The sequence below is a fragment of the Gymnogyps californianus genome, chromosome 7 (assembly GCF_018139145.2).
Source record: "Gymnogyps californianus isolate 813 chromosome 7, ASM1813914v2, whole genome shotgun sequence".
Classification (NCBI taxonomy): domain Eukaryota; kingdom Metazoa; phylum Chordata; class Aves; order Accipitriformes; family Cathartidae; genus Gymnogyps; species Gymnogyps californianus.
The window spans coordinates 15,141,493-15,167,382 of NC_059477.1; the positions used below are offsets into that span (position 1 = coordinate 15,141,493).

A 25,890-nucleotide genomic window follows, 5' to 3' on the forward strand; every position below is an offset into this window, starting at 1 on the left:
TTTATATGTTCACAGCCTTAATGTGAGTCCTCCCAATACATAAACTTGTGCAAGCCTTGCTTCAAAGTCTGAGGAGGGCTGACTCCCCAGACCAAGCTCTGACCTAGCTGGCAGCTTTCTCAGTCTCTTCCTAGAGCTATGATTTGAAGTAGGTGAGGGCTTGCATGCAGCTAAGCCCGGTGTCCAGTGCTTGCCAGGGCTGGAGAGAGTCGCAAGGCTCTAACCTGAACTTCCCCAATGTTTAATTTGGAGCTGTTATTTATAGGCATTTCCATGGGGCTCATGACTGCACCTGGCAAACAGTAATGATGGGATCCTCACGAGACCCTGGGAGGTAGGAAGGCAGAGAGGAGCAGTGGCTGGCCCAAGGTCACACAGGAAGTTTGCAGCACAGCCAAGAATAGAAGCCAGCCTTGATTAGACAGATTATATTATATTGGAGGAGTCTGGCCTAGGTAGACAGAGAGACAAATAGGTACTGACTGCATGCCAACAGCCCCAAATTTGGGAATGCCCAGTGTTGACTTGAGCCTTCGAGACCCCTGGTCTGCTTGAACCGTATGTCACAGTGTCTCGAATGCACCTGCTGAGAATAGGAAGAGAAAATGCAATTCTAGTGCAATTCAGCAGGCGTTAATACTCTGCAGGTAGCTGGGGGAAGGCGTGGAGAACCTGCTTAGACACAACAGCAGCTAGTAAATGCAATTGTTCCCTTTGAAAAGGTGGCAGGTGGTTTGTTTCTCAGAAATTGTTATAAAAAGCATAATTTTTTTAAACATCCTCTAAGAAAAGGCTGTTTCTTAGAAATGAAATAGCAGCTGCACTACAGAGATGGTTAAGAAATGGTGAACTAGCAGCTCTGTGCTTGTTTTGCAATCAAGAGGCAGCTAGAATTAATGTCCATTACATGCTAGCTGGCTTAGTCGATTTTTCTGTGTCACCACCCATCTTCATGCTCTTTCATACGCTACTTTCAAACCAAATCCTTATTTCATGGGTGGTTACATTGCAAAAGACAAAAAAACTTTTCTGTGATGTTTATAGAATCTTGAGCAACTGCAGGACATACCCTTCAAAGGTTAAATTGCTGCAGAAGCTACTGGCGACTTTTAAACATTTTTTTTTTTTACAGCCGTGATAGCAGAGGGAAGCACCACTGCTGTCTGATGAAACAAGAGCAATGAAGTTTGATCTTAGCTGCCAGCCCTTAATCAGAGTAATTAATTATAAATACAGCAGATGAATTGGATTCTCCTTTGACTTGAACTGGTTTTACACATGTGTAACTTGTCATTTTAAGGGTAATCACTCCTAATTTATCCTGGGGTGAGAAGAGAATCAGTCCTCATAGACACAGATCCTGATACAGATTTGTGCACAGACCTAAAAAGCTTGTATCCTATCTAGCTTTAGCCAACTAAACGTCCTCTGCTCTCAGTGGAAGAAGACTCCTCACACCCAGCCTGGGATGGGAATAATCGTTATTCTGCACTGACGACAGAGGTAGTTTAAATCACTCTCGCTGACTGGACCTGGACTTTAGGTGGCTGAACGTTGGAGAGATGAATCTGGTCTCAGTCTGCAGCTTGTGGAGCTGTTTTTGCCCATGCTGAGGCAAAAGATGCTCACAGAGCAGGCAGAGCTTGCCCTTGTTTTGCCCTGATGGAAATAACTGCCCCTGGCAACAGCAGAGATAGACAGGCTACCGTTGCTCTGAATCTGTAGGGATTTCACTGGATTTCAGCGACTAAAATGACCAAAATCCGATGGCAGCAGGGGGAGAGCCAGGCTGGGGGGGGGGGGGGGGGGGCGGGGGCAGGCATAATTGCTTAGGATTTCTCAGAAGTTTGTTTTGAATTTGTTGCATCCAATTACATCTTGTGTAATCACAGTACTGTGGGGGTTTGTAATCATTCCACTGTGCTTCGGATTATTTTCTTATCTCCTCAAAAATCTGACCAGAATTTCTGAGAAATGAGAAAAATCCAGTCATCCAGTTAAAAAAAAGAGGGAAGAAAAAAAGGAAAAAAGAGAGACAGAGAGGGAGAGAAAATAACCCTAACAGATTGGAAAACTTCTTCAAAAATGCCTCAAAGACAAAAAATGGAAACTACAAATAGCCTCTATTTATACTCCTTGGGTTGTTTTCACCCCCATACAAGCACCGCTGATGGGAAGAGTCTTTCAGCAGTTACTGCTAACTTATGGGGGGGGGGGGGGGGGGGGCGGGCGGGGGAAAGGTAGCCAAAATACATCTTGCAAAGGGAAGAATAAAACATAGCTGCAAACTGCTCCCGTGGCAAGTTCTGATTCAGGAGGGAATTTCAGCTCCTAGCATGCTGCTGCCCCCCCCGAGACAGGAGAGCAAAGGCTCCCCCACGCTTTGCCGTTCATCCTCAGGCTGCCTTCTTCAAGCTGTGTTGCCAGATCGCTGCAGAAAGGCGCGTTGGAGTAGAGAAGTGCTCTCATCTGGGGCATGTCTGGAAAACCGTTCATTATATAAGAAAACAAGATGTGCTAATGTGCACTTTAGGGGTTTTCTGCAGGCTGTTGTTCAGGAGTTACACATGGCTGTTTAATTTTATTTCTGTCTCCAGAACAGTCTCTACAAATTCCTCACCCTTCTATCTTTAGCTACAGGGGTCTTTTGTTGCAAGATGTCTTTGGTGTTCTTTGGGGGGAAAAAATCACGGTGAAACCAGGAATAAAATCCATAAAGCATGTTAAGAATAAGCCCTCTTTCCATGGCATTCTGCCTTCTGTTGCTGCTCTAAGGGAACTGAAGCAACTCACAACCCTTTCATACCCCAAAATGCAGGACACTTGAGAAACTGCATTTGCACTTTCCTCCTTCTGCTACAATCCATCTGTGGAAAAAATTAGACATTGGTTTCTATGTCATTCTACTGTCACCACTCACAGGCACTTGATCACTAACAGAAAGAAAAAAATGTATATAATAAAAAGGTAACAACCACAAGAGGAAAATTTACTGCTGAAAAGCAGCAGAGTAGGCAGAAGGCAGGGGGGCAAATGCTCACTTTGCTCACTTTGCAGCGGGGGGAATAGGTGAACAGGCTCCCATCTCCTGGTGGGATCCAGTGCCTGACAGCTCAGGCAATAGATGGAGACCAGTTTGGGCCAGGCTGGCCCTGGTGGCTGAAGGTCTGGGGACTGGCTGGCAGGTGCTGATGAGGATTAGGGGATGCTCACGTGCTCTGCTGTGCTAGCCGTGTTCCCAGAGGAAAACACCCTCCATGGAGCCATAGCGAGTGATGTCCTATCGCACCTTGCTGGCACGGTATCAGTCATGGCCTTAGACACAACAGGCCGTGAAGAACGGAAGAGCTGGTAATAACTGGGATCAGATGGGAGCTTTGCAGCTTGGCTTTCCACATATCACTCATTTGCACTGGTTTTTTTCAGCACAAAACTGAAACAAACACCTCATTAAGCACCAATTGTATAAAGGAGGTTGCAAGAACAGAGCCCTGACCAGCCCACCCTCACGCTCCAGGCTGTCTACGTCCCTTGTTAATGACGGATGGTCACCCCAGGACCAGCCCACCATGGGACGGCTTTCTGACCCCACAGTTTCTCAGACACAGCCTGTTCACAGCTCAGCTCCTGCCTTAGCCGATGCACAAGTAAGCAAAGATTTGCCGCCAAGGCTGGCCTGCAGCCTCCGCTATTTGGGCACTTCCACAACAACCTGAGTGTGCCAGCTTGTAGTAAGAGTGGTTTCTGGGGCAAACAGCACACCAAACCTTCCTGATCCCTCCTTGCATGCTGTGTAGGCAGCACAGTATCTCCTACCCGCTTCTCCCTCCCAAAAATGGGCACTTGCAGCTCAACAGCCATCTGAACCGAGCCCTGCCGAGGGTCTGAGCACAATCAATGCCTGGACAAGGGCGAGTGCTGTGCCATGCACACATCACGCCTTGCTGCGGGTTCGCAGCAGCAGTGGCCTCCCACCCGGGTCTCAGAGACAGCAGTATCTGTCTGGGGGTGAGGGAGGAATTAGCTGCTTGCAGGGGCTTGTTGGTACCCCCGAGGTTAGCTCAGCCCTGCCTGGGACAGCAGGCTGGAAAGGCAGCCATGCCGAGAGAGAAGAGGGAGACAGAGACGAGGGAGTGGGCTGCTGCATGAAGCTGGTTGGTATCTTTTCTCCTAAATGCGCTCTGGGAACAGGGGGATGGGAGCATCCCTGTTTCTCCCACAAACAAGGGCCCTGCCACTGCTTTGTTCAGGAAGATTTTCTTTGAAGCAACCCTTTGTGTCACCCTCTCGCTCAGCCACGGTGGTGTGTCTGCTTTGTCCTGCCAGCTCAGCCATGGAGTGTTTACAAGCCTCCCTCACCCTTCCAGGCTGTGGTTCAGCTCCATTGACACTGAAGGCAACAGACTCCTCTCTCGGCGTGTGATGAATCAATTACTTCCTCTGACACTCTATTACTATAGCCCTTACATCTCCAGATTGCAGATGAAAAGACAGGCTGAGAAGGGGGACAGGGAAGGGGAGAGGTCTCCTGAGGTCTCCTTCAATTGAGTTGTTGGACATCTGAAGAAATCCCCATCTGCCATATTTAAAGACACAGAGAGATGTTTTGCTCCTGAACGGCAGAAAAATCAGAGGGTTTTCATAAAAGAAAACCTAAGAAATCAAATGGGTCAAAAAACTTCAACAAGATGCCGTGAACATAGATCAATGGTGAGTCAGTCCCCTCTGCTGATGGAGATCCCAGACCTTGTTCCTGCCCGTGATTATCAGCCAAACATCAGCATTACCAAAGGCACAACGTGGGAGCCAGGCATTACACCTTCCCTTCTCACTGCAAAATAACAATGTAAATGAAACCTCACACCAACACTCGCAAAAGAGGAAGGAAGCTGAGCACATGCCTCAAACTCTCGTGCTGCCAGCGGGGGGGTCCTAGTCCTTGTTGGACATCCGTCAACAACCCCAGCTCCGAAAGTTCCCCGGAGGTTTCTAATACATTGAGCACTTCCCATGCAAACACCCTGCACGCGGCAGAGCCTCGGCAGGCACGGGGCTGAGCGCAGGGGCTTTCCCACCGCCAATGGGCCAGTGCTGCCTGTCTCAGCAAAGGGGGACCCCACCTCAAAAAACAGGGGCACACCCTTCCTCACACCGACCGCAATGTCTTCTGTACCTCTGCAAGAAGTGACATTTGGGGCAGCCACAACGCACACACAGAGCAGCTGCCCTGCCAGTTTCTGTGCCATTTCTAACAGGACTGAGTCTTTGGCATAGGATTTCTGCTGTCAGACCCCACTGCTTCAGGCTCTGCTTCTAGCAATTTATTAAACACTAGTATCTCCATGTCTGACCCAGTGCTACTTTAAAATCACCACCATACTACTGGACTGTGATTGCTCAGCAACGCTGTATGTAGATCCCAAGAATTCCTTGGGATTCAGGGGGGAAAAAACCCCAACAAAAACCCCCAGGTTATTCACTCTTTCTAATGATCTACTGATCTACTTGCTAAGCCAGCATAAGGAAGGCTTTATATGGTGTGTTTGAACTGATATATCAAAGACAGTTGCTTAAAACATCCTAGCTGTGATTAGTGGACCATGACTGCTATTAACTTATAAGGAATTCCAGGATCACCAGACTGTGGTTTGCAACATATTATTACATTGCCATTCAATGGTGGTGTGCAGCCGCTTGATTTAAAGAAAACTGAGAACTAGTCTCAGACTCAAAACTAACCTCCCCCAATTCTTTCAAATAAGCTCTGTGCTGAGCTCTGGCCAAAAGCAACCAGAAATTTCTTCTGTTTTCAGTCTGCTCTTTGCAGTCTGTTCTTTTTATTTTGCATTCATATTTAATTGCAGAATTCACACTCGGCCAGAAAGGGCTGGGAACGAACCAGTCGTCATCTGCAGCACTCTGACCTGCTCCTGTGTGATGCTGCTACGCAGCAGCCTTTGGAGGGGAGTGTGCAATGCACTGTTGCCAGCTAGACTGGGTTTTATGCCTGCAGATGCCCAGGTCTTCTCTTCTTTAAAAGGCGGGGAATTTAAAGTGATTTGCTAAAGCAGGAACAGTAAATCAACAGCAGGGAAGGGGAAGAACCCAAATCTCACAGCCCCCAGACCTGATATTGCTGGCGAGTCTGCCACTCCCCTGTTACAGCCTGACAATAGGGATGATATGCATTAAAAAGGCTGCGTGTAGCTAAGGCAAACAGTTGCTCATTAAAAGCCTAAACAAGTTCCTATAGAAATTAAGGTGAACCCTCGCACTGCCTTTACTGGGCTTTGCATCTGGTCCTTAACAAAAAAAGGATAATTTTTTTAATATCTTTCTGGCACTCTCCTTACATTCACTAAACCTTCTAACTCCTGCATCCAGACAGCAAACCCATGACATGGAAGAGCACTGCTAACCCTGCCATGTGATGCAAAAAAACAGTGACCGAAACTCATATCCCCACAGACATTTAGGCTCCTGAGACCCCCACCTGTTTGGGATGAGCCTCTGTGAACGGTGACACCTGGTGTCACCCAGTGAGCCAGAGCACTGTTGCAAACACAGCCAAGGGCCTTGGGCTCTTTGCTGAAAGCATGAGCATCTCAATACTGTGGTTATCATCAGGCTGTTTCAGTGGGATTGCTCTACTACTGTCCTATGGCATCTGCGCTAAGCAGGGTCAGCAAAGATGCAAGGGGCTTAGAGCTGGAGCGTGGCGTGCACTGCATGCTCACAAAAGGCACACGTTTCTGACACTTCTAGCTGGGTCCTGAACCCAGTTAGTGAGGAGTCACCACAGCCAGCCCCGTGCTCACTCCCTCCCCAGATCCTGCAGGGGACCCACAGGTCTTGCTCCCTCTGTCACTGGCCAGAGAGGCTGAGTAAGAAGCGAGTACACCACTACCTCCTCCTCCTCGCTAGCAGGAAGGAGGGGGAGAGGTCTCTGTCTCTAATGCTATTGTTCCCAGTGTCACCAGCTGGCCCTCAATTTGTCATCATGCCAACAGGAAGCAAGGTGCAAAACCAGATCTGACTCCTACGCACCGGATGTTGGTGAGCTGGCGGGACATAGGAGACCCCACAAGAGTGCCTTTGGGGCCATCACCTTCTGCAGAGCCTGGACTTGGTCTGTCCCTCCAGGGAGAGGCTCTGGGGCACAGGGAAGCACAGCCGCGGAGCAAGGGGAGCTCTCACAGCTCTGTGGATGGGCAGCAGAGAAGAGAGATGTGAACAACCTTGAGCTGTTAACTCATGCGCTGGTCTAACGCCATCACAGCTAATCCATTCATTGATGTTTCATTTCGGAAAATGACCTGGTCTTGACGGGAATTATGAACCATACAGCGGATGCTGGACGGAGTTAAAAAACAGTAGAAGCTCATTTGAAGACAAGTTGAGCTGCAGTGTCGTGTTACCCAGACTGAATTATTTCCTGTACGTTAGAAACGTTGCTTCTGGCTACCCATGCCACAAATGTATGAGCAAGCAAATGCCTTCCTTAACATCTCATCTTTGACTTCCTCTCTCTGCAAAGTTAAAGCTCAACTCCCCCAGTGTTGCAGGAGATGCAGTCACTTCCCCTTGCATCCCAGCAAAGAACCTCCCCAAGCACTGGCTTTCTGTAGTGCTCCAAAAGTATTTCTCTTTTCTAAGCATTTTCCCAATCTCAAGATGAACTGCATTGTTTCCAAAATGTCTACTAATAAGCTAATTATGCATACTTTTCAACGCATTTACTAACTAGCTGTCCATAATTGCTGCCTTGTCTACTCTTAACCTTTGCTGATGGAAGGACAGCTTCTTGCAATATTATGCTCTTGCTTGAAGGAGACTGTGAAGAGAGCCAGGCTGAATACTGCAGCCACCAGCTGCCTGCCTGCGGGCACTGGGGCTGGCTGCAGCTCCCCCAGCCGCCTGAGCAAGGGACTTGGGCCAGCGTCTCTGCTGCTCTCTAGGAAGCATGCAGAGCTGTTTTGTTCCAGTGCCCAGCTTCCTGGAAGCACAGGAGATGGCCATGCTGCCGTAAGAGGCCTTCACTGGCTAGCCAAGCCCACGTGCCTTTGTACTGTGGCCTGGCAACACCAGCATGTTATTGCCAGTGTCCCCTGGCAGGCAGTGCTCTGAGACGGGTGCTAGGAACATGGTGTCTTCCCTTGCCAAACCTTGGTCCCCTCTGCCCTTCAGGCTGGGCGCAGGAGCATCTCCTGCCATGCCTGCCCAGTATCCAGCACACACCAGGATGCTGAACTTGGTTCAACTCTCTTGGCACCCCTGTGGCACTTACGAGGTCACAGTGACAACTGCATAAATTTCCTCATTACAGTGGCCCCAGTTCCTGTTTCTGGAAGCCCTCAGGGCTTGACATGGGGAGCCAAAGTCAGGAGGCAGAGACTGACTGTGTAGCTCTGGGCTGCCTCCAATTTGCTGGCTCCTGCCTGTTTTTGGAGCCCTAGGCCCCCGTCTCCAGAAACCTTTGCCAGCATTTGGCATATGCCACCAGAGGGGGCTGCGAGCCACGGCAGTGGTCCCCCAAATCCTCCCCAGGCAGGGATCCCACCGATTGCAACCCAGTTGCAGCATGCGTTGGAAAGGGCTACAGAGAAACCCACTGGCATGTTCTGATTATCAGTTGGGCTTTTTTTTAAAAATAACGTTCTTCTGGTGCAGATGTTATGACTCAGCTGAAAGGTCTTCTGCTTGCAGAGGGAGCACGAGTCCGTCTGCTGCAGTCTGGAGGGAGCGTGCCTCTGCCGTGTGTGTACAGCAACGTCCTGGCACTCAACGGCAGCTCTGCCCAGCCTAATCCTCTGGCAGAGTCAGCCAAGTGCGGCTGGGGATGGCAGAGTCAGTAGCCAGTCTCAGGAGGGAGCTTTTAATGGTCCAAAGAGAAGCCCAGCAGTGGGAGGCAGGCACAAATGGAAAAGGGGGTTGGTTATAAATGCAGTGATTCACTCAGAGCTGAGGTTTCTGACTTGGATTTTCCAAGCAAGCAGTGCAGACAGAACAGCGAAATGGCAATTAGGAAGGAGCGGGCAGCTCAGCCACATAACTGCACGAGCTGGGGGACAGCCACCCCTGTTACACACCTATTGCAAACAGTTCAGGTTGCTCCTGGGATCACAAATAAACCCTGGCATGCACAAGGCTGCCCTGCTATCGCCATGCCATGTGGGGAGTGGAAACATTTTCCATAGCAGCAGCAGTGTGCTCTTTCCCACTGGATGCCACTTCCCTGTTCAGAGAGCAGATACTGACAGCGCGGGGCTGCAGTGCCCGAGCAACAGCTGCGCTCGCAGCACAGAGAGGAAGAAACGGCAAGCAGACAGGCTATTACAATTATTTCCGAATAGTTTGGCAGGTCTTTTATCAGAGCATCAAACTTCCCTTTTGGCTCTGCCATCACTGCTGTGGCCCCACAGCTGCAGGACAGTGCAAACAACGGCCTGGGTCCCATACTCCCTGTCACAGCATGCCCACCCTCCCACAACAGGGATCCCTGCTGTGCTGGCGCACGAGAGCCACTACAGCAGGAGGCGGCCAATTTTCTTAACCCGAAGTGCCTTCTCAAAGTAAGGCGCTTCCTCGGAGCACAGATGAAGCACAGAGAGAGAAATATGTTCTGGGGCTTCAATTACACCAAATTACTCCTTTCACGATGGTGGTGGGGGGGTGCAGTTACTTCTTAAGGTAGCCGGACACAGCCGAAAAATAAAAGCCCAGATGTGCCTCCAGAAAAACAATAGCAACAACCAGCACCGAGCAGCCGCCTCTGGCTGCCACCTCTGGGCATCCATCCCGGGCTGATGCTCCAGCCCTCCAGGCAGGGAGGGCTGGCTGCCGAAGCTGCTCTCCACAGCCAGCTCTTGCTCCGGCATCCGGGCAGCACCAGGTACGCAGGCCCTTTCCAGCCAGCTGCCCGGCAAGGGGAAATCACTGACCTTTCCGCAGAGGTCCCCAGGGTGCCAGGCACTGTACAAAACACAGGAGAAAATGCCTCCCGTCCCAAAGGGAAATCTAAAGCAGACACAAGGAAGGCCAGAAAGGACACAGTAAAACTAAAAAGACTTTTGCAGATATTTTTGTAGGCCTTAGAATGGGTTTTAGGAATGTAAATGTTATGCTTTATGAGGGAGAAACTTTAGCCTAATAAGGTAAAACAAAATGTCGAAGGAAGAAGCAACAGAGGAGGGGGTTACAGTGTTTACCTCTGGCAGCTGGAAGCACAGACGGGCCTCGCTCCTGCTCCAATAGCTGCCAGGTAGCAATACCAGAGCAGGGGGAACCTTGTCTGCCCAGAGACAGAGTGCCACAATGGGGTTCATCAGCCTGTCACCTTTGTGTGAATGTGCTCTATATTAACGATCAGATGTCAAAAGAAGGGCTCTGCCCTGAGACTGTTTCTTTGATGCTGAACTCCTGTCCCTCTTAAGGTTCGCACCTGCAGCTGCAATGAGGCCTTTGCTTCTTCATAAAACACCCTCTGACACTTGGATGAGATTTATTACTAGATGGTCACCTATTAGTACTACTTAATGCCCAAGCATTACAGAGTGTTAACACTTGTCTCCTTCTGGTAGGTCACTTAAAAAATCTCCCTCCTATCAATTTCTTTCAGGCAGTGTTTATCATGCACTGTTTTCATTTGTTTTGTTATGCTTACTATCAAGCACTGTCCATGAAGTTCTTTCAAATCCACTCCTTTTCAGTGCTGGCTACGGGGAGCAGGTACCAAAAGTCAGCTTGGTTCCCAGCTCATACCTGTGGCCAGCAGAAGCCCAAGTGCACTGTGGGTGAACCCTGTTTCACTTGGACACAGGTGGCAACTGAGGGGATAGAGGTGCAGGCAAACTTCATTTTCAGGAGAGGTTTGATGTTAATACCTGGTTTCTAGAGGGCAATGTTGCCGCTGGAGCTGAACTGAATCAGAGACCCTGACAAACCCTCTACCATTCATGTCCCACATGGGGGACCAAAACCCTCCAACTCAAACCTTTCTGCTTTAACTAAAGGCTCCCTCATACATGTACATGCAGAAAGGGAAAGGGCAAGACCATGTAGCAGCCACTCAGAAGATCTGCCATGGTAAAGTAGAAAGCAGCAAAGGGACAACATCTCCAGCGCTCAGGCAGCCCCTCCAGCACACACCACCTGCAGCTCGGGACCAGACCCTGCTCTCTCACAGGCAGCAAAACATGGCAAAAGTTGTCCAAGGTACTCAGAGCTAAAACTGACAGCTTCCTACACATGGAGGAAAAGCCAGGTGCCTGTGGGGGTTTCTGGCTCTCTGACCAACCTGGCTTTGCTTGCCCGAGACCTTGGAGAGGCAGAAGCTGGAGTCCCTCCTGCCCAGCTCAACCCCTGCCCTTGCACACAACATTGCCCTGCCTGATACATATCACATACTCTGCAGACTGCAAATGTAGGCCTATAAAGGTTTTATTACTGTGAATTTGGGGCAACTGCATTAGCTATGAGAAGGCTATACAGTTCAGCCTGCGCAAGCAATAATAAAATCTGATAGCAACCATCATTCTCACACGCACTGCCGAGGCCTTGTTGTGTTCATCTATGCCCACATTAAGCCTTTCTCTACCTTCTCCCCTCTCTAAACACAGGCCTGATCCTGCAAAGTGCTAAACGCCTTGCACACACAGTGACTTCAGAGAGAGTTCATGGTGCTCGAAGCCTTATTAGCCCAGGCTTTATCTGTAGGGGGTGATGAGATCCCCAATGACATCAATCAGCACACCTTCATTAGAGTTAGAGGAGCTACGCTGATTTATGGTAGTTGAGGATCCAGCTCTACACTTCATAACCTTCAGAACATCATCAAACCCATGCTGAATTCTTTGTTCTCCACAGGACTGATTCTACAGCCCCATAAATGCTTCCCCTGTCCCTCTGTCCTTTTTGCAAACAGAGTTCCCTTCTCCATATATAACCCCCTTTTAATCAACAGGACCAGTGTGTCTGGCAAGACTGCTGTGTCAGGCCCGTTTTAGGAGACCCCAAGCTCCTTCACAGCTCAGGCATCCCTGTAGCCGGCTGTAGATTCCAGATTAAACACACAGGTTTATATGTCTGCTGAGACCATGTTATTAACTCAGCCTTTTATGGTGCCCTTTGATGCCATTAATTATTCTTTACTAGCTGTTAATTGTTTTTCCTGGACATCTAGTTTCCGAGTCCCTTCTTAGAAGAAAAGAGAAAAAGCAAACAAACCCAAACCCCCAGTTTACCAAACACAGCAGAATAAGCACTGTGAAAAGTCAGATCCAGCCCAAACAGCTCAAACCCCCAAGCCCCCAGCCTCACATGGCCTGAGCCCGAGTCTCCAGGCCTAGAGCTCCCTATGCCATACCTCTTCCTAGTTAAATGCCAGGAAATTGCTCTGCTCTCCCAGCACGGTTTGAAAGGAGAGTGAGGCCACTTCGACACTGAGAAAAACAAGCTGCCTTTTAACCAAAGTCAAACTCAGGTTGAAAGCCAGTTAGCTCTTGCTTTCAGGTGATACCAGGCTGAGTTAAGAACCACCAGTTCAATGCAGAGTAGGCTCATCCTATGTGTCCAAAGCAGCATCTTATAACCACCCAGTCGGTAGAGGCACACTTGCCCCTGAAACGCAACGAGATGCAGTGCTATGGGGGCTCAGGACGATGCTTGTTTTCACACAAGGAAGCATGAGGCCCATACCGCTAGGCAAAAGTGGGAAGAGGACGTGATTATGTACTAGAGAGGAAGAGGAAGGCTCTTACTTGCAGTCGTGCTTTTCGATTTCAAAGTGAGGGTTGAAGTTGAGGATAATCTTCTGGTTGGATTCAGGAGCATAGATGACCCACTCACAGTTCTGGTGGGAGGGGTAGTCATTGGGGTACCCTGGGGAGGTGATGTACCCAGCATCCTTGGAGTTCAGGCGGCCCCCGCACGGCTGAGCTGCAGAGACACAGAAGGGAACAAGGCATTGAAATGGGTTCTGGGCATCAGCTGCACACAGCCGGTCCCTCTGGGCCACTGCTAGGGGTGGTCTGATAAAGGTCATTCTCCAGGCCGTTGACATACGTTTAATATTTCTTATTAATCTCTGGGCAAGGGCAATTATTCTACACAACAAACCTACTCCTTTTCCCCTCCACCTCCTGCTGCACTTACATACCACATTTCACACAGACCAGAAAAGAGAAATAAATGCTCTTGTCAAGGCAATTACAGAGTCAAAGTAAGAGACAGATTGATATCAGATCATCTAGAGCCGCCTTGTTTTACCCCTTCTTTTGCCTCCTTTGCAAGCTGCTCTGTGGCAGTCTTCCACAGCTGCCTCAGACACCAAAAATTTGGACACTACAAATCCGATACAGCTGCAGGAGTACAGAAAGCTTTCCTGTTCCCAAGGAAGGAAACTGAGGCACGGCAGGGCTGATGGTGAGCCCAGGCCTACCTGCACAGCTAGTGGCAGAGCTTAGGACAGCGTCTGGCCCTCCTAGCCCCAGCCTGCAGCCCCACGACAGCCCTCCTCCACTTGCTGTGCTCTCCCTCCCCAACCCTGCCTGCCCTCACAACCCCATCTCGGCAGATTGGCCTCCCGCCTCCCGAAACCTTTCAAGCTAACCCAGCCACTGGAACTGCAGACACGGATAATCAGCAGTGGTGGTTTTGTGGGGCTAGCCCGCAAACGGCTGGCAACGGCTGCATGGTGAGCAGAGGAAGCACTCTCAGCTTTGGGTTAGAACAGGCCCTAGAGGGTGATTTCATCTTCAAAAAAACATTTAATCTCATGAACACTGCAAATCAAATTTATTATTGCATTACTTGCTGGGAGGAAAATCTGCATCACAGGGTTAATTGATAACGCACTACAAATCCCAAGAAAGTCCCTTTCTCCACGGGGCTCCTATCGCATGCCTCTCGCTGCCCCCCTCTCCTGCCACCGCCCCGTCCCAGCGCCACAGCACCAGGGCTGCCACAGCTGCCCCTGGAAGACAGCATTGCCTGTTCACACCCAGCAAAACAGACAAAAACCAGCAAGATGGGCAAAATCCAGCAAAACCCTAAGCCCCTCCGCAGGGCAGGCTGGCAGGCATACAGGGTGACCCTGGTCCCGCGTTGCAGAAAGGCTTTTCCCTCCCTGACGATAAGCAATGGGGTACAACATGGGATGCAAACCCTCGTGGGTTGTCCCCACTGTAAGGCTGTCCCCACAGCCTCCCCACAGCCCCGGAGGGCTCCGGTCCTGCAGGAGGGTGCGGGTGGACTTTCCCAGGGCCCACATGTGCACACCTTGCGATGGGGCCTGAGGCACATCCTATGCCCCTGAGGGAGCCGAGGCACAGGAGGAGCATCACCCTTGGTGCAGGAGAGTAACCACATGTCCCACACCTGATCGGCTCTGTGGGCCAAGGGTCTCCGCAGTGCTCCCCACTGTCCTGGCTCTGAGGGCTGTTCCTGTCCCTCCCGCAGCAGCACTCGCTGCAAAGCCCCAGGACCGCCTGGGAGAAGGAAAGCAGCGCAGACTCGTGTGGGCTCAACCCCACACTCTGGGTCTGGCTCTGTCCTTCTGCCAAAGGGTCTGCCAGGCTTCAGGGGTGTCCCCTGCCAGGCTGTCACAAGTCTGCCTGCTCTCGGTGGGGACATCCCAGCCCGCCTTCAAACTGCCCTCTTTCTGGAGGCAACAGGAGCAGCAGGGAGCGAGGCAGGACCCCTCGGCAGTAATGCTTCCTGGAAAAAAGCACTTTGAATAAACAACCTGCTGCCTGCATGCTGCCTGCAGAAAATGCACGTGCCTTGTGCGGGAACAAGGGCAGCAGGAGCATCCTTCATGGGGGAGCAAGGCTTCCTTTGCCATGAAAAAGCACTGTCTCAGTTTCCCCCATGTTTTTCATGCCCTCTAACACATTCATTGTTCAAAATAACTTTCTTCTCACACACCCAAAGGCAGTTCTGCAGCCTTCCCTTTTTTCTTAAAATAATCCTGTAAGCATCCTGAAAAATGCGAGGGGAAAAATCGCAACACTGCCACGGAAGAGCTGAGAATACCAAAAAACATCTGGTTTTGTTCCACAGGAGAGCTTGCTCAACACACAAACATTTACAAACCTACGTTCTTGCACAAATCTCTTCTCTCAGCAAGGCATATTTGCCCACACACGTGTCTCTGTGGGTTTGGGGCGGGGGGAGAGAGAGAGACATGCACGTGGAAGGAAGAAATTCACGGACTTGTTGACATCAATGTACAAATAGATGTGTAATTCACACTTCACTCATGTACACACTTTCACACCTTCTCATAAAAATTCACACCTCGTTTGCACACATGTCCACCCGCTCCAGCAAAGAGAAATATTCAAGCTGCAGATTATTTTTCTTGGAAAGGGCAAAGTCGAAGCAATGAAAATACAGTCAATCCTTCCACACCTTGTCATCCCCTCCCCGTCTCTCCAGCTTTCACACACATGCTACCCGCTAGGCTGATACCACCAACATCACCCACCACTCAGAAGTTGCTAGCCCCTTACTCGCACTGGATACTATGAATACTCTGTGAGCCGTTGCAACTCAACCAGTTGGAGGGAAACTGCAATGTGAACAGGGGTGTCAGGCTCCCGCTTGCTCCGGCTCTTCCCTGACAAATGAACTTAGGAGCAGAAACCCAGGTTTACCCTGATCTTAAAACTCCTCCCTTGCCCTGCGAGGCCATTGCAGGTCAGCGGGACTGAGCTAAGGATATCCCTGGGCTTGATCCTAATTTCAGGTCAGCTTGGTGCCCCAGTTAAACTGCTGGTGCTGGTGAGGACAGTCTGCGAGGGGCTGGAGCCCAGCTCTCTGCGACTGTGGTCTCTGCAGCAAAACGGGAGAAGCAGGCGAAACCACTGAGCAGACAGGAGCACCAGCCACATCCCTCAGGTATTCAGATACCACGAGGAAAATCTCACCATCTTTCTGCAGCAAGGAAAGCCTTCCACCTGCAGGAAAGCTTATCTGTGTCTCTCAGAGGTGCAGATTTTGTCCTCTCATTCATCCCTCCCCAAGAAGGTCCAAAGAAATGAAGGGGGCTCCTTCAGTACAGCACTGCCTTGTCCACGCACAGCACCAGGCCACGTGGTGGGCAATAGCGTACCAAGGAAACTGGGGCTTCTTAGAGTTATCTGAAGAGGCAAAATGACTTTAATATCTTTGTAATTGTTCTGTCGGGCTTTCTCTCTTTTGATTCACTGGTATCTAGCAGATAAACACCTGCAACAAAAAAAATCTATCACTGTGCCCACTGATGGACAAAGGGTTTGCCTCAGCAGACATGCCAACCACTGGCTTTCTGTATAAAGTCAGGCCTGTTTTGTACACAGTAGAGGGTCAAGCTTCTATATAAATGTATCCTTTCAAAACGGGTGCATTGAATCCACGCAAAAATTAAAAAAAAAAAAAAAAAAGAAAAAAAGAAGAAAAAATGTGAGTGGTATGGCTACTGCGTAGGCTGTATGCTTTGGAAGCAAGACATGCTCCACAGCTAATGGGCTCTGGCAGCTTTTGACAGCCCTGAACTCACTTAAAATTAAAATTAAATTCTGAAGTATAAGCCAAGTCTGCCAGGTGCATGGGACATCCCATTGCTCAGTAAGCAAAATTCAGGCATTAAAAGCAAACTGCTGGGGCCCCTGCCAGCCCATGTGGTGGAGGGGCCAGTGGAGCACTGTGCCGATGGTGAGGCCACAGGAGAGCAGCCGGGTTCCTCAGTGGAGGCTATGGAGGTCAGCACTCCCCGGCAGTGTCGGAGCGGGCTGTGTTCAGATGGGAAATCCCCAGATCCCCTCCTTAGTTAAGGCCCACCACATGACTGACTTACACTATCCCAGCAACCCTCTCCTTGCAGGACCACCCCAACAGTGGAACTACACCAGAGGATGACAACCAAGCCATAGGGATGGGAAAGGAAGACCTGGAGAAGCTCACAAGGGCAGACTCCTGCAAATGCCGCAGCGTATGGCGGGCAACTCCAAAGTTTCCCACAGAGATGGGTATCAGCAGCTGAGCTCCTCACCCTTTGCGAGGGGCAGACCCCTCTTTCCCTGCCCTGACCTGCTGGAAACATCCAGGCTGATGAAGTCTCCCCCTGCCTCCCCCAGGCTGCAATGAGCAATCATCACTCAGGGGACCCAACGATAACAGCCAGGCCCCGGGAACCTCCACCCACACTTGGGGTTTTTCAGCTCTGCAGCTCATCAGCGCACGCTGAAACCTTAGGCCGGGAGCAGAGCATTCTCCTACTTGAATTTCCTGCCGATTAAACCCCTCTGGATTTCCCTCACCCCAGGAGAGCAGAGCTCACTGTTATTGTTGGACCTTCAACACAGAAACTAAAGCCAACTCGGCCTGTAACAAAAATAATCATCACCAGAGAGGCCCGTTTCACAACAAACACACATACTACAGCCTCTCAAAGCTTGTAGTGTCCGGCAGAAAACTATCACATTTTGATCTGATGTGTTCAGTTTACTTTGGGGATGTAATTCAGGGCTGTGCACAAAATTTAAGGCATTCTTGTTGCCTTAGAGGCAAGCAGCAGCATCACTGTCTGTGCTGCTTGGAAAGAGCAGCCTCTGAGGGCAGCAAAGGAGCAATGGAGAGAGATCCCGGGAGTTCCACAGCAGAGGGATGCACCGCCTAGCCTCGTCACTTATTTCTCTTCCTTGCATGAGGCTCTCACAGCCCAGCTCCACACTCTCATCCAACCACTGCAGAAGATTTCTACATCCCGGGATTCAGCGCTGGGCAGAGGAGATTTGCCCTGCCAACCCTCCAACAGCGCAGCAAAATATGGGTCCTGTCATGCACGACCTACTGCTCTCAGAGCTGCTGAACTTGGCACGAGCCCTTGTGCAGCAAACTCTGCGTTTCAGTCCCGTTAGAGTCAAATAGCTCTTCAAGAATCAAAGTTTTTCAAGGTCCATGTGCGTCCAAGCACTTCGTCAAACCCTGGTATGGAGGGGACAAACAGATCTCTTCTGCCAAGGATTCATTACCGTTAACGTTCATCCTGCCTCATTCCCTGGGCTCTGGCCCTGGGGGAGAGTCTGGGCGCGGCTAACGTCGCAGGGGCTCTCACCCCACACCACATGGCACAACTTTTGCATCAGGCAGGAACACAAATGCAAACTCTCGGATTTAAATGATACAGCTTAGCCATTGGCCAAGGCGAGAGACATAGTGCAGAGGAAGCTAATAAGATTAGATATTTTATCGCCAGTAGCATAGATCATTTTAGCAGAAGCATGTTTGCTTTGGATTGCGAGATAAAAGCTTCAAAGGCTTCCTGAACAAATTAATGGACAAACACACCCAAACAACACAAAGCACTTACACGCACATTTCATCCCAGAGCGGTACCCACATCCACGTCTTGGGATTTCATACAACCAGGGAAAGTCCCCTGAATGTTTCATCGAGGGCCTTTACCAGTTTAACTAAAATTTCACTTAAAAGTAGAGGCACAGCAAAGCAGAATTTAAAGGCTGCTTTTGTGATCTGAACTAGGATTTTGTTTGATTCAAAGTGTCTCAAGCCTGTCACGAGACTGGCTCATAAAAACACCGTCTGGGCTTAAGCAAGAAAGGAACGCGCCAATCCATCAGTTGAGGAATGCAGCCGTTTTTGACCACTTCCTAAGGCAATTGGGGAGGGATGCAATATATTCACTTTATAGCGCTGGACAGCAGTGAGAGGGGAACGCCAGAAAGCTCAGCAAATGGAACATTTTAGCTGTGAGCCTTTGCAAAAAGAGATCATTTCAAATTATTTTTAAATAAGAAGGGAGTGTTGGAGGGAGGAAGAGAGAGAAGGAGATTTGGAGATTTCTGATACTTGCACTTTCTTTGCCATATTAATCCACAGAAGAATTAAGTGGAAACCTGAAATAGAGGCCTACTCAAGCTTCACCGTGGAAGAAGAGAGGGCCAAATCCTGCATGCAAATCCATGTAATTTGCTTTGAAATCACTGGGGTTCAGCTGATTTCCACCCCTGCAGTTCTGGATAGCCACCTTCCAGGGACTGGCATCGCTTTGTACCACTTGAGTCAGTGGCAACCTTGACCTTTAAATGTTGCCACTTCGGGGTTCTGGTGGTTCCGTTACACACCACCCCACCCCCCCAACTTTGATGAGATTTTATATCCTGGTTTTACACGGTGCCACCTCCGCTAACTTTGTTATTTGTCATCTTATATCACAGGCAAATGCAATTCCAATAGGGCAACCGGCTTGATAGTGTTAGTCTTTATATAGATATGTGTGAACACAATTCTCCAGCTTGCCTGCGAATGTCATTGGTGGGTCCGGAATTACAACTCCTGGCTACTCTGGTAATCATTTGAGAGAGCGCGTGAGTGTGTGCGTGCACGTGCAAGGGGGGGATAACTGCATATTGAACTTGCAGGAATCATGCCTGTTTCTCCTGCCTCTGTGTTAGTGTCCCAAGGGTTTGAAGTCTCGTGGAAACACACTGCCATCTCCCAGGAATAAGTGGCAGCTTCAGGAGACCTTCATGCTGCAGATTGGGCAGTTTCTGAGGAAACCTCACCGGTACCGCAGGTGGGGAAACAGAGACGCAGGGATGCTTGAAGGCTCAGAGCAGAGGCAGAAATAAAGCAGAGGCTTCCTGCATGGCAGCCTGCTACCCTACCTATAGGCTACACTATGAAATAATATGAGGATGAAACAATTTGCTGAGCCATCCCCATGAATGCTATCAATAACAGGCTGGTTCGAGGGCCATGGAGGAAAAACGAGACATTTCTAATTCCACATATTGAAGAAAGAGCCATGGATTCACCTAGGATTCTGCTCTAAGGAGCTTCAGGCTTGATAAAAGGTGTTCAATGCCTCTGAAATACTAATTAGTATTGTTATTATGACAATACCAAGAAGAAAAAAAAAGCCTATCTCATCTCTCATCTCCCTCCGCACCCTCCCAGCTTCCTCACACCTTTTGAGCCCATCTGTCAGGGTCCGTTCTGAAATGAAATCCTGGCTTTCCCCACCGGGCAATGGCAGTTTATTCCTGCCTCTTCCCAAAGCGGCTGGCAGAGCCTCTCCGAATCCCGCAACACCCCTGGCTCAGCCCTCCCTCCCAGGGGCCCTGTTGGAGCCGCAGAGCAAAACCCGGTGCCTTGGCAGCAGGCAGCCCCACGGACAGGACGGGACGGGACGGGACGGAGCAGCGCCTCCGGAGCCACCCGGGGAGAGGCCCCGCTGCAGCTCCCTCCGCACACGCTGCAGAGCAGCAGCGGCTTCAGCCTTTACAACGGCTTGCTCAAATCCAGCTACTGCTGAGCCTCACTACTAGTGCCGAAGTTATTACACGTTCTGGCGAGTGTCTTAAACACATTGTTTCCTGCTGAGCACATATTCAGCGGTCAAACAGAAAGAGAGGAAAGCAGGAGCGAGCCTGGGGGGTGCATGAGGGAGAAAGTTGCGGAGGGGCTCTGGACGCACAAGGGAGAGTGCGGGGAAGGGAAGGATGCAGGAGCATGTGTGTGGCAGGCAGCAAGGTCGGGGGGACTGGAGGGGTTCTGTGCTAAGAGAAAAGGTAGAGATTCGTGTGCTTGTGAAGAGAGAGGAGGAACCAGGAACATAGTAAGTGTGTGTTTATGTGTCTACATGCACAAGGGGTTGGGGTTTTCCTCCCTCCTCTCCCCACAGGCGTTCCCTAAAAACCAGGGTCCAAAGGAGCCTTTCAACAAAACATAAGCAGAGTGAAAGGACAGTGTCCTTTTGGCTTCACCATCTTCCTAAGAGGGATGTAGCGAAAGGCAGGCATTCAAGTTCCACACAGACAGCACTTCACAGCTACGGGTGACCCACCAGAACAGCTGTGGCAGATGTCTTGCCTTTGTCTCAAATACACAGGGAGAAATCCGGGTGGGTTTCAAAGACTCAGAGCCCAGCACTTCATCTCTGGGGCCCATTTTCTTTGACTCATCAAGTATGAAGAGAGGGGGAGAAGCATTCAGACAGAAAGTCTCTGCAGCCATCCATCCCTGCAAGTAATACTTTAGGCTATTCTGCATGCCAACTCTTTGCTTGTACCCCTTTCCCCAACCTGTTTGGGAAGAGGCTGCCTCACCAAGGCTGCGGTTGGGGCCCTGGCCCCCCAGCGTTACCCTAGCTGTCCTCCCCCATGCGATCCACAGGCACCGCTTGCACGTAGATAAGGGTTACAGATCCGAGCTGTGATTTTGAGTGTTTGGCCCTGTGCCTGCCGACCTCGTGCTGACAAACCTCTCCTCTGTGTCTGCGCTTGTGTCTTTTCACTGCGCAGGCATCAAGCCTGGCTCAGGATCCGGCCTTCTGAGATTGCGATTTGGCTCAGGCAGGGAGAAGGCTGACCCTTTGATTCTGAGTATGATTAAAACCATGCTACTGTAGCGCTAAGCCGTGTGCAACACTGCTAGCAACAGCCCTGATTTATGTTGTTGCTAGTATTGCGGTTTCCAGCAGGGTGTAGACAGGGATTTCGAAAATAGCCCAGCTACCTCTTTGTCTGTGTGTGTATTATAATTAGAAATGTGTCAAAGGGCTGTTACAGAGTGAGGGTAAAGCTGGAAACGTTCACACTCCACTTCTGCCCCCACCTCCGTGCCGACACCGTCAGCCCCAGCTTGGGTGTGTGCAGGCACATCAGCTCTACACATTTCCCGGATTAGACAACTGTATTCCTGAGACCCCGTGGGGACGCGGTGGCAGTGACTTCACCACACAATGGAGAGCAAGTTTAGCAGCTTCCAGTTTGCTCTCAGGCTGCTGCAATCTGCCCCACCATCGTGGCTAAATGCCGACTTTTTCTATTTCGATTTCAGATGGGATCATGGGTCTCAGATATAGACAATTTATTTTCCTAGCACAGCTGGTCTGTCAGAGGTCATATAATTTGGCAGGAATCCCAGTGCTTAAAAATTAATTTTTCCTTATTAATACAACTGGGGGTCCCACAGGATAGGATCCCAGCCTTATCTGAACCTGACAGCTTCCTAAACCCCATGAAGGATGCTTTCTCCTCTCAGGCTGTGATAAAAGGCCACCATGTCCTGGAGCCTGGCAGCACCAGAGGTTTCTGCTAGGAAACCAACCCACCCGCCTGCCCGGAGTGGCATGCTGCTCGGACGGGGAGTCCTGCCTTCTCCGGCCCAGCAAAGCGGGTTGCTTTCTCATTTTAACCTTCTAAGCCATGCACGAGGTACCAAACACAGAGTAAATACTGGGAAGGGGGCTGGGGTGGAGAAGGAGCAGGGCAGGGAGATGGGAAGTGCCTCCGTAGAGCCCCCTGGGACCAGTATGCCTGCCTGTCACTCCAGACACCACACACCATGATTTTTCTGCGGCAGGCAAGTTAGGAAAACAACATCCAGCATCCTAACCTGGGTCAGAGCCCCCCACTGAGCTTGTATCAGTCGTTTTCAGTGATGCTCCTGACAACTGTCTGATTCCTAGGCTAAAAAACCTTTTGTTCCCAGTAAGAGCCGAGTTAACAGCACAATGGGCAAAAGGCATTACACTCAACGCTTGCATGGGGGTGTGAGTGCATGTCTGTATGTGTGCGGCCGTGTGCCTGCTTGGCAGCAATTTGTTTTGGTCCCCCTCCCCACCTTGTCACATCTCCTAAGTCATTACTAAAAATATTAGCTTTTAAGCAAACTATTTGGAAGGCTTCAATAGTGAGCTTTGCTCGGAGCTGCATAAACATCATCTGAACAGCTCAGTACTCAGGTCACTCACATCTTTTACTTTCTTACTTGATTGATTTTTACACGAAGATGAAAAACACACAGCCATCCAACCTTCAGATTTATCTTCCAGGGTCTCCCACCCACTCCCCTCCATGGTTATCTCAGGGTTTGCTTGGCTACATACAAATTGGCAGCTGCACTGTTTATCTCTTACTGTAGAAACATTGCACGAGGGTTTTTTCCATGTGGATTATCATATTATTGTCTATTAAAAACATCTCCCCTCTCTACTAACCTCCCTTAGGGAACCTTAAGAGGGACTTTCATAATGGGGGAAGGCTTTCAGATACACCAGACTGAAACATAAATCCATCTACCTCTGGCATGTTTTTCTTACTAGGCTGGCTAATTTACTGGAGCTGAGTGTAGCCTGATCAAGGTTCACGTCCCGTTACCCCATACCTTTGCTCGCTGGGCTAGCAATAAAGTCATTTGACCGGGTTTGCAGCACCACAACAACGTCTCGCCAAACAGCCGCTGGTGTCAGCCGCAGGGAGACAACTTCCTTGCTGGCTCCAACACCATGTGATGCTCTGCTTAGCCGGGAAAACCCCGCGTTCAAATAAACATTTCTTACAGCGACTGAATGGCCTCAGAGACACGGTTGGCTCGTAAACCCCTTCCCAGTTAGAAGTCCTGATCCCGAGCCCACTCAAGGATAGAAGGAGGTGCACACACAGACACAGGCACACACTCAGGCTCAGCAGGCACAGGGACCGCAGCCAGGCTGGCCAGTGCACCCTCAGGAGCGAGCTTCAGGTTACAGCCCGATCTGCCTCAGCACAATACCCACTCCAGGAGACCAGACACTGCCTCTGCAACAGGGACCATCTGAAAAGACTGTTGCACTCAGCAGGGGCCTCCCAGGACTTTGCTCCTTCTCTTCACCCCATCGAGTGCCTATTCATTTGTTTTCCTATTTGAACAAAAGATGGGATTTTTGTCTTTCCCTTATAACCATAAGGCAGGAGGCGATGCCAACCAGAAACTGAATGTACACGGAGCGTGTTTGCCGGGAACGTGTGTGCTTCGCTGCTGCGGAAAAGAGGGACTTTCTCAGGCGGCAGAGACTCTCCCACTTCCCTTTTCAAGGGGAGCTGGTGGCCATGCCGCTCCGGGGCAGGGGAAGGCAGAGGGGCAGCGGGAAATCCAGGGACCGACGCACGCACATCGCGCCTTGCCATCTAACGCTGCCCGGGTCAGACCGCGGCTCAGGACCCTGCGTCCCCGCGGGCTGCCTGACGCACGTCCCGGGGCCCCGACTAACGGGAAGGGAAACCCAGAGCTCAGCAGCTGCTGGCTTGGCACCACCGTCCTGCCAGGCAGCTCCCGGGCTGCTGGCCGTAGAAGGAGCCCCAAGAGAGCGGTGGACGGCTGGGTGAGGCATATCCTTTTCCTCCAGTGACTGCTCCAGGTGGGGACCCTGCTGCCCCCATTAGCCAGACCCAAAGCCAGTGGCTGGGGAGCACAGGTCCCAGCCTCAGTCCGCCCTTGCCCCTCTCCCGTCCCCAAGCCGAAGCAACGCAAGCATCGGGGCTTCATCCGAGCGCCTCCTGACAACCCAGCCTAGCCCTTACGCAAAGACCAGAAAAAACACACTCGCGCCCCAAAACCTGCCACGAACCCGCCGGGTCCCGGGACACCCCGGCGTTTGCAAAGTAACTGCGGGTCCCGCACATACCGCGGGCAGGCTCTCCCGGGGGGCTGCCCGGCGGGTGCCTCCAACGGGCGGGTGCCGCCACACCGCCGTTAAGCCTCGCCTGCTCCCAGCGCCGCCCTGCACGGCTCCCGGCTGCCTGCTCCCTGCCAGATGATCTTAATTTCTCACCTAAAGTTTCCCGAGGTTGCAACCGGGCACCGTTGCAACCGGGCACGGGGCCGCGGGCATCCGGATGCGGGTGTCCGGGATGCGGCTGGTCCCTACCGCTTCCCCTCCTTTCCCCGTGCCCCCCCCAAAAAACAGCACGCAACTTTCCGATGAGGCTCCGTCCCCTCGCCCCTTCACGCCGGGCGATGGGAGCTGCGCGGCTACACCCGCTGCGCGCCTTGCCGGGGGGGCTGCGCCATCCCCGCCCCACCACACGTACGAACCCTCCCAAAACCCGTACTGCGAAAGCTGCGCGGCGTCGCCGATCCCTCATTTATTCCCTAGCGATGCCCGAGGCCGGGCAAAGCCTCCGTGCGTGCGCCTGGGACCGCGCACGGGCACCCGAAAGTTGGGCGGGCGGGGAGGGCTCCCGCGCCCACGCGCGGCCGGGGGCATCCCCCGCCCCGGCGGGCGCCTTACCTGTCTCCGCCGTGCCTCCGGAGCCGGGCAAGCACAGCCCTAGAAATCCCCACGCGAGAAGAAACGTATCCATCCTTCGGAAGAAATTAAAAAAAAAAAACAAAACCAACCACCCGAGGCTGCGGGCCGGGCTTCGCCTCACTACCCCGGGCGCGCCGCGCCCCGCGTGGGCGCCCCACTCGCGAGCGGCTCCTGCGGGGCTCAACGGGGGGCAGCGGCGGCCTCCCCCGGGCCGGGGCTGCGGGGCGGGCGGTGCCGGCGGAGCGCCTCTCCCCTAGGGCGACCCGCGGGGCCGGCGCCTCGGCATCCCCCGGGGCGCGGCGGCGGTGCGGGCTGGGGCGCCGTCTGCGCCTCCTCTCCCTCCCCGCCGGCGCCTCGCAGCCTTTTCAGGCAGGGCGGCATGTGGCTGTCAGCGCCGAGCGGCGGCGCCGCCCCCCGCGCACCGCCCCGCGCCCGCGCACCGCCCCGCCGGGCCGCGCACCGCCCCGCCCCGCCCCGCCGCGCCGCTCCGCGCCGCGCCCGGAGCCGCGGGGAAGCGCGGAGGCTGCCGCCGCGCTGGGGCAGGGCGGGTAGCGCGGTGCGCGGAGCGGCTCCGCGGCGCCGGGCGCATCCCCGGCTGCGCCGCCGCGCCGCGGGTGCCGGCCGGCCCCTTCCCCCAGCGCTCGCGGCCTGGCAGCGCGGGCAGGAATCAAAAAACCCGACCGAAATAATTGCGAACGAGCAGGGCTGCGCGAAGGGAGACACCCAGAAATTGTCGGATGGGGGAGCATCAGGACAAGGATTGTCCCTGCTCGTGGGCTTCCGCCGCTGCCGGCCGAGACCCAGAAGCG

The 25,890-nt window shown here is 51.9% G+C and overlaps 1 protein-coding gene across 6 annotated transcripts in view; it reads right to left on the minus strand.

Annotated features, from left to right (window-relative positions):
- NRP2 (neuropilin 2) overlaps nucleotides 1–25,208 on the minus strand; it is a 90,808-nt gene extending 65,600 nt beyond the window's left edge. For all 6 annotated transcript variants that reach the window (XM_050899893.1, XM_050899890.1, XM_050899892.1 and 3 more), the window contains exons 1-2: nucleotides 25,061–25,208; nucleotides 12,759–12,936 (exon numbers count right to left, since the gene is read on the minus strand). In XM_050899893.1, coding sequence (XP_050755850.1) covers nucleotides 12,759–12,936; nucleotides 25,061–25,133 — 251 coding nt within the window. In that variant the 5' untranslated portion in view covers nucleotides 25,134–25,208. The remainder of the gene's footprint in view (nucleotides 1–12,758; nucleotides 12,937–25,060) is intronic.
- Nucleotides 25,209–25,890: the final 682 nt, after the last annotated feature.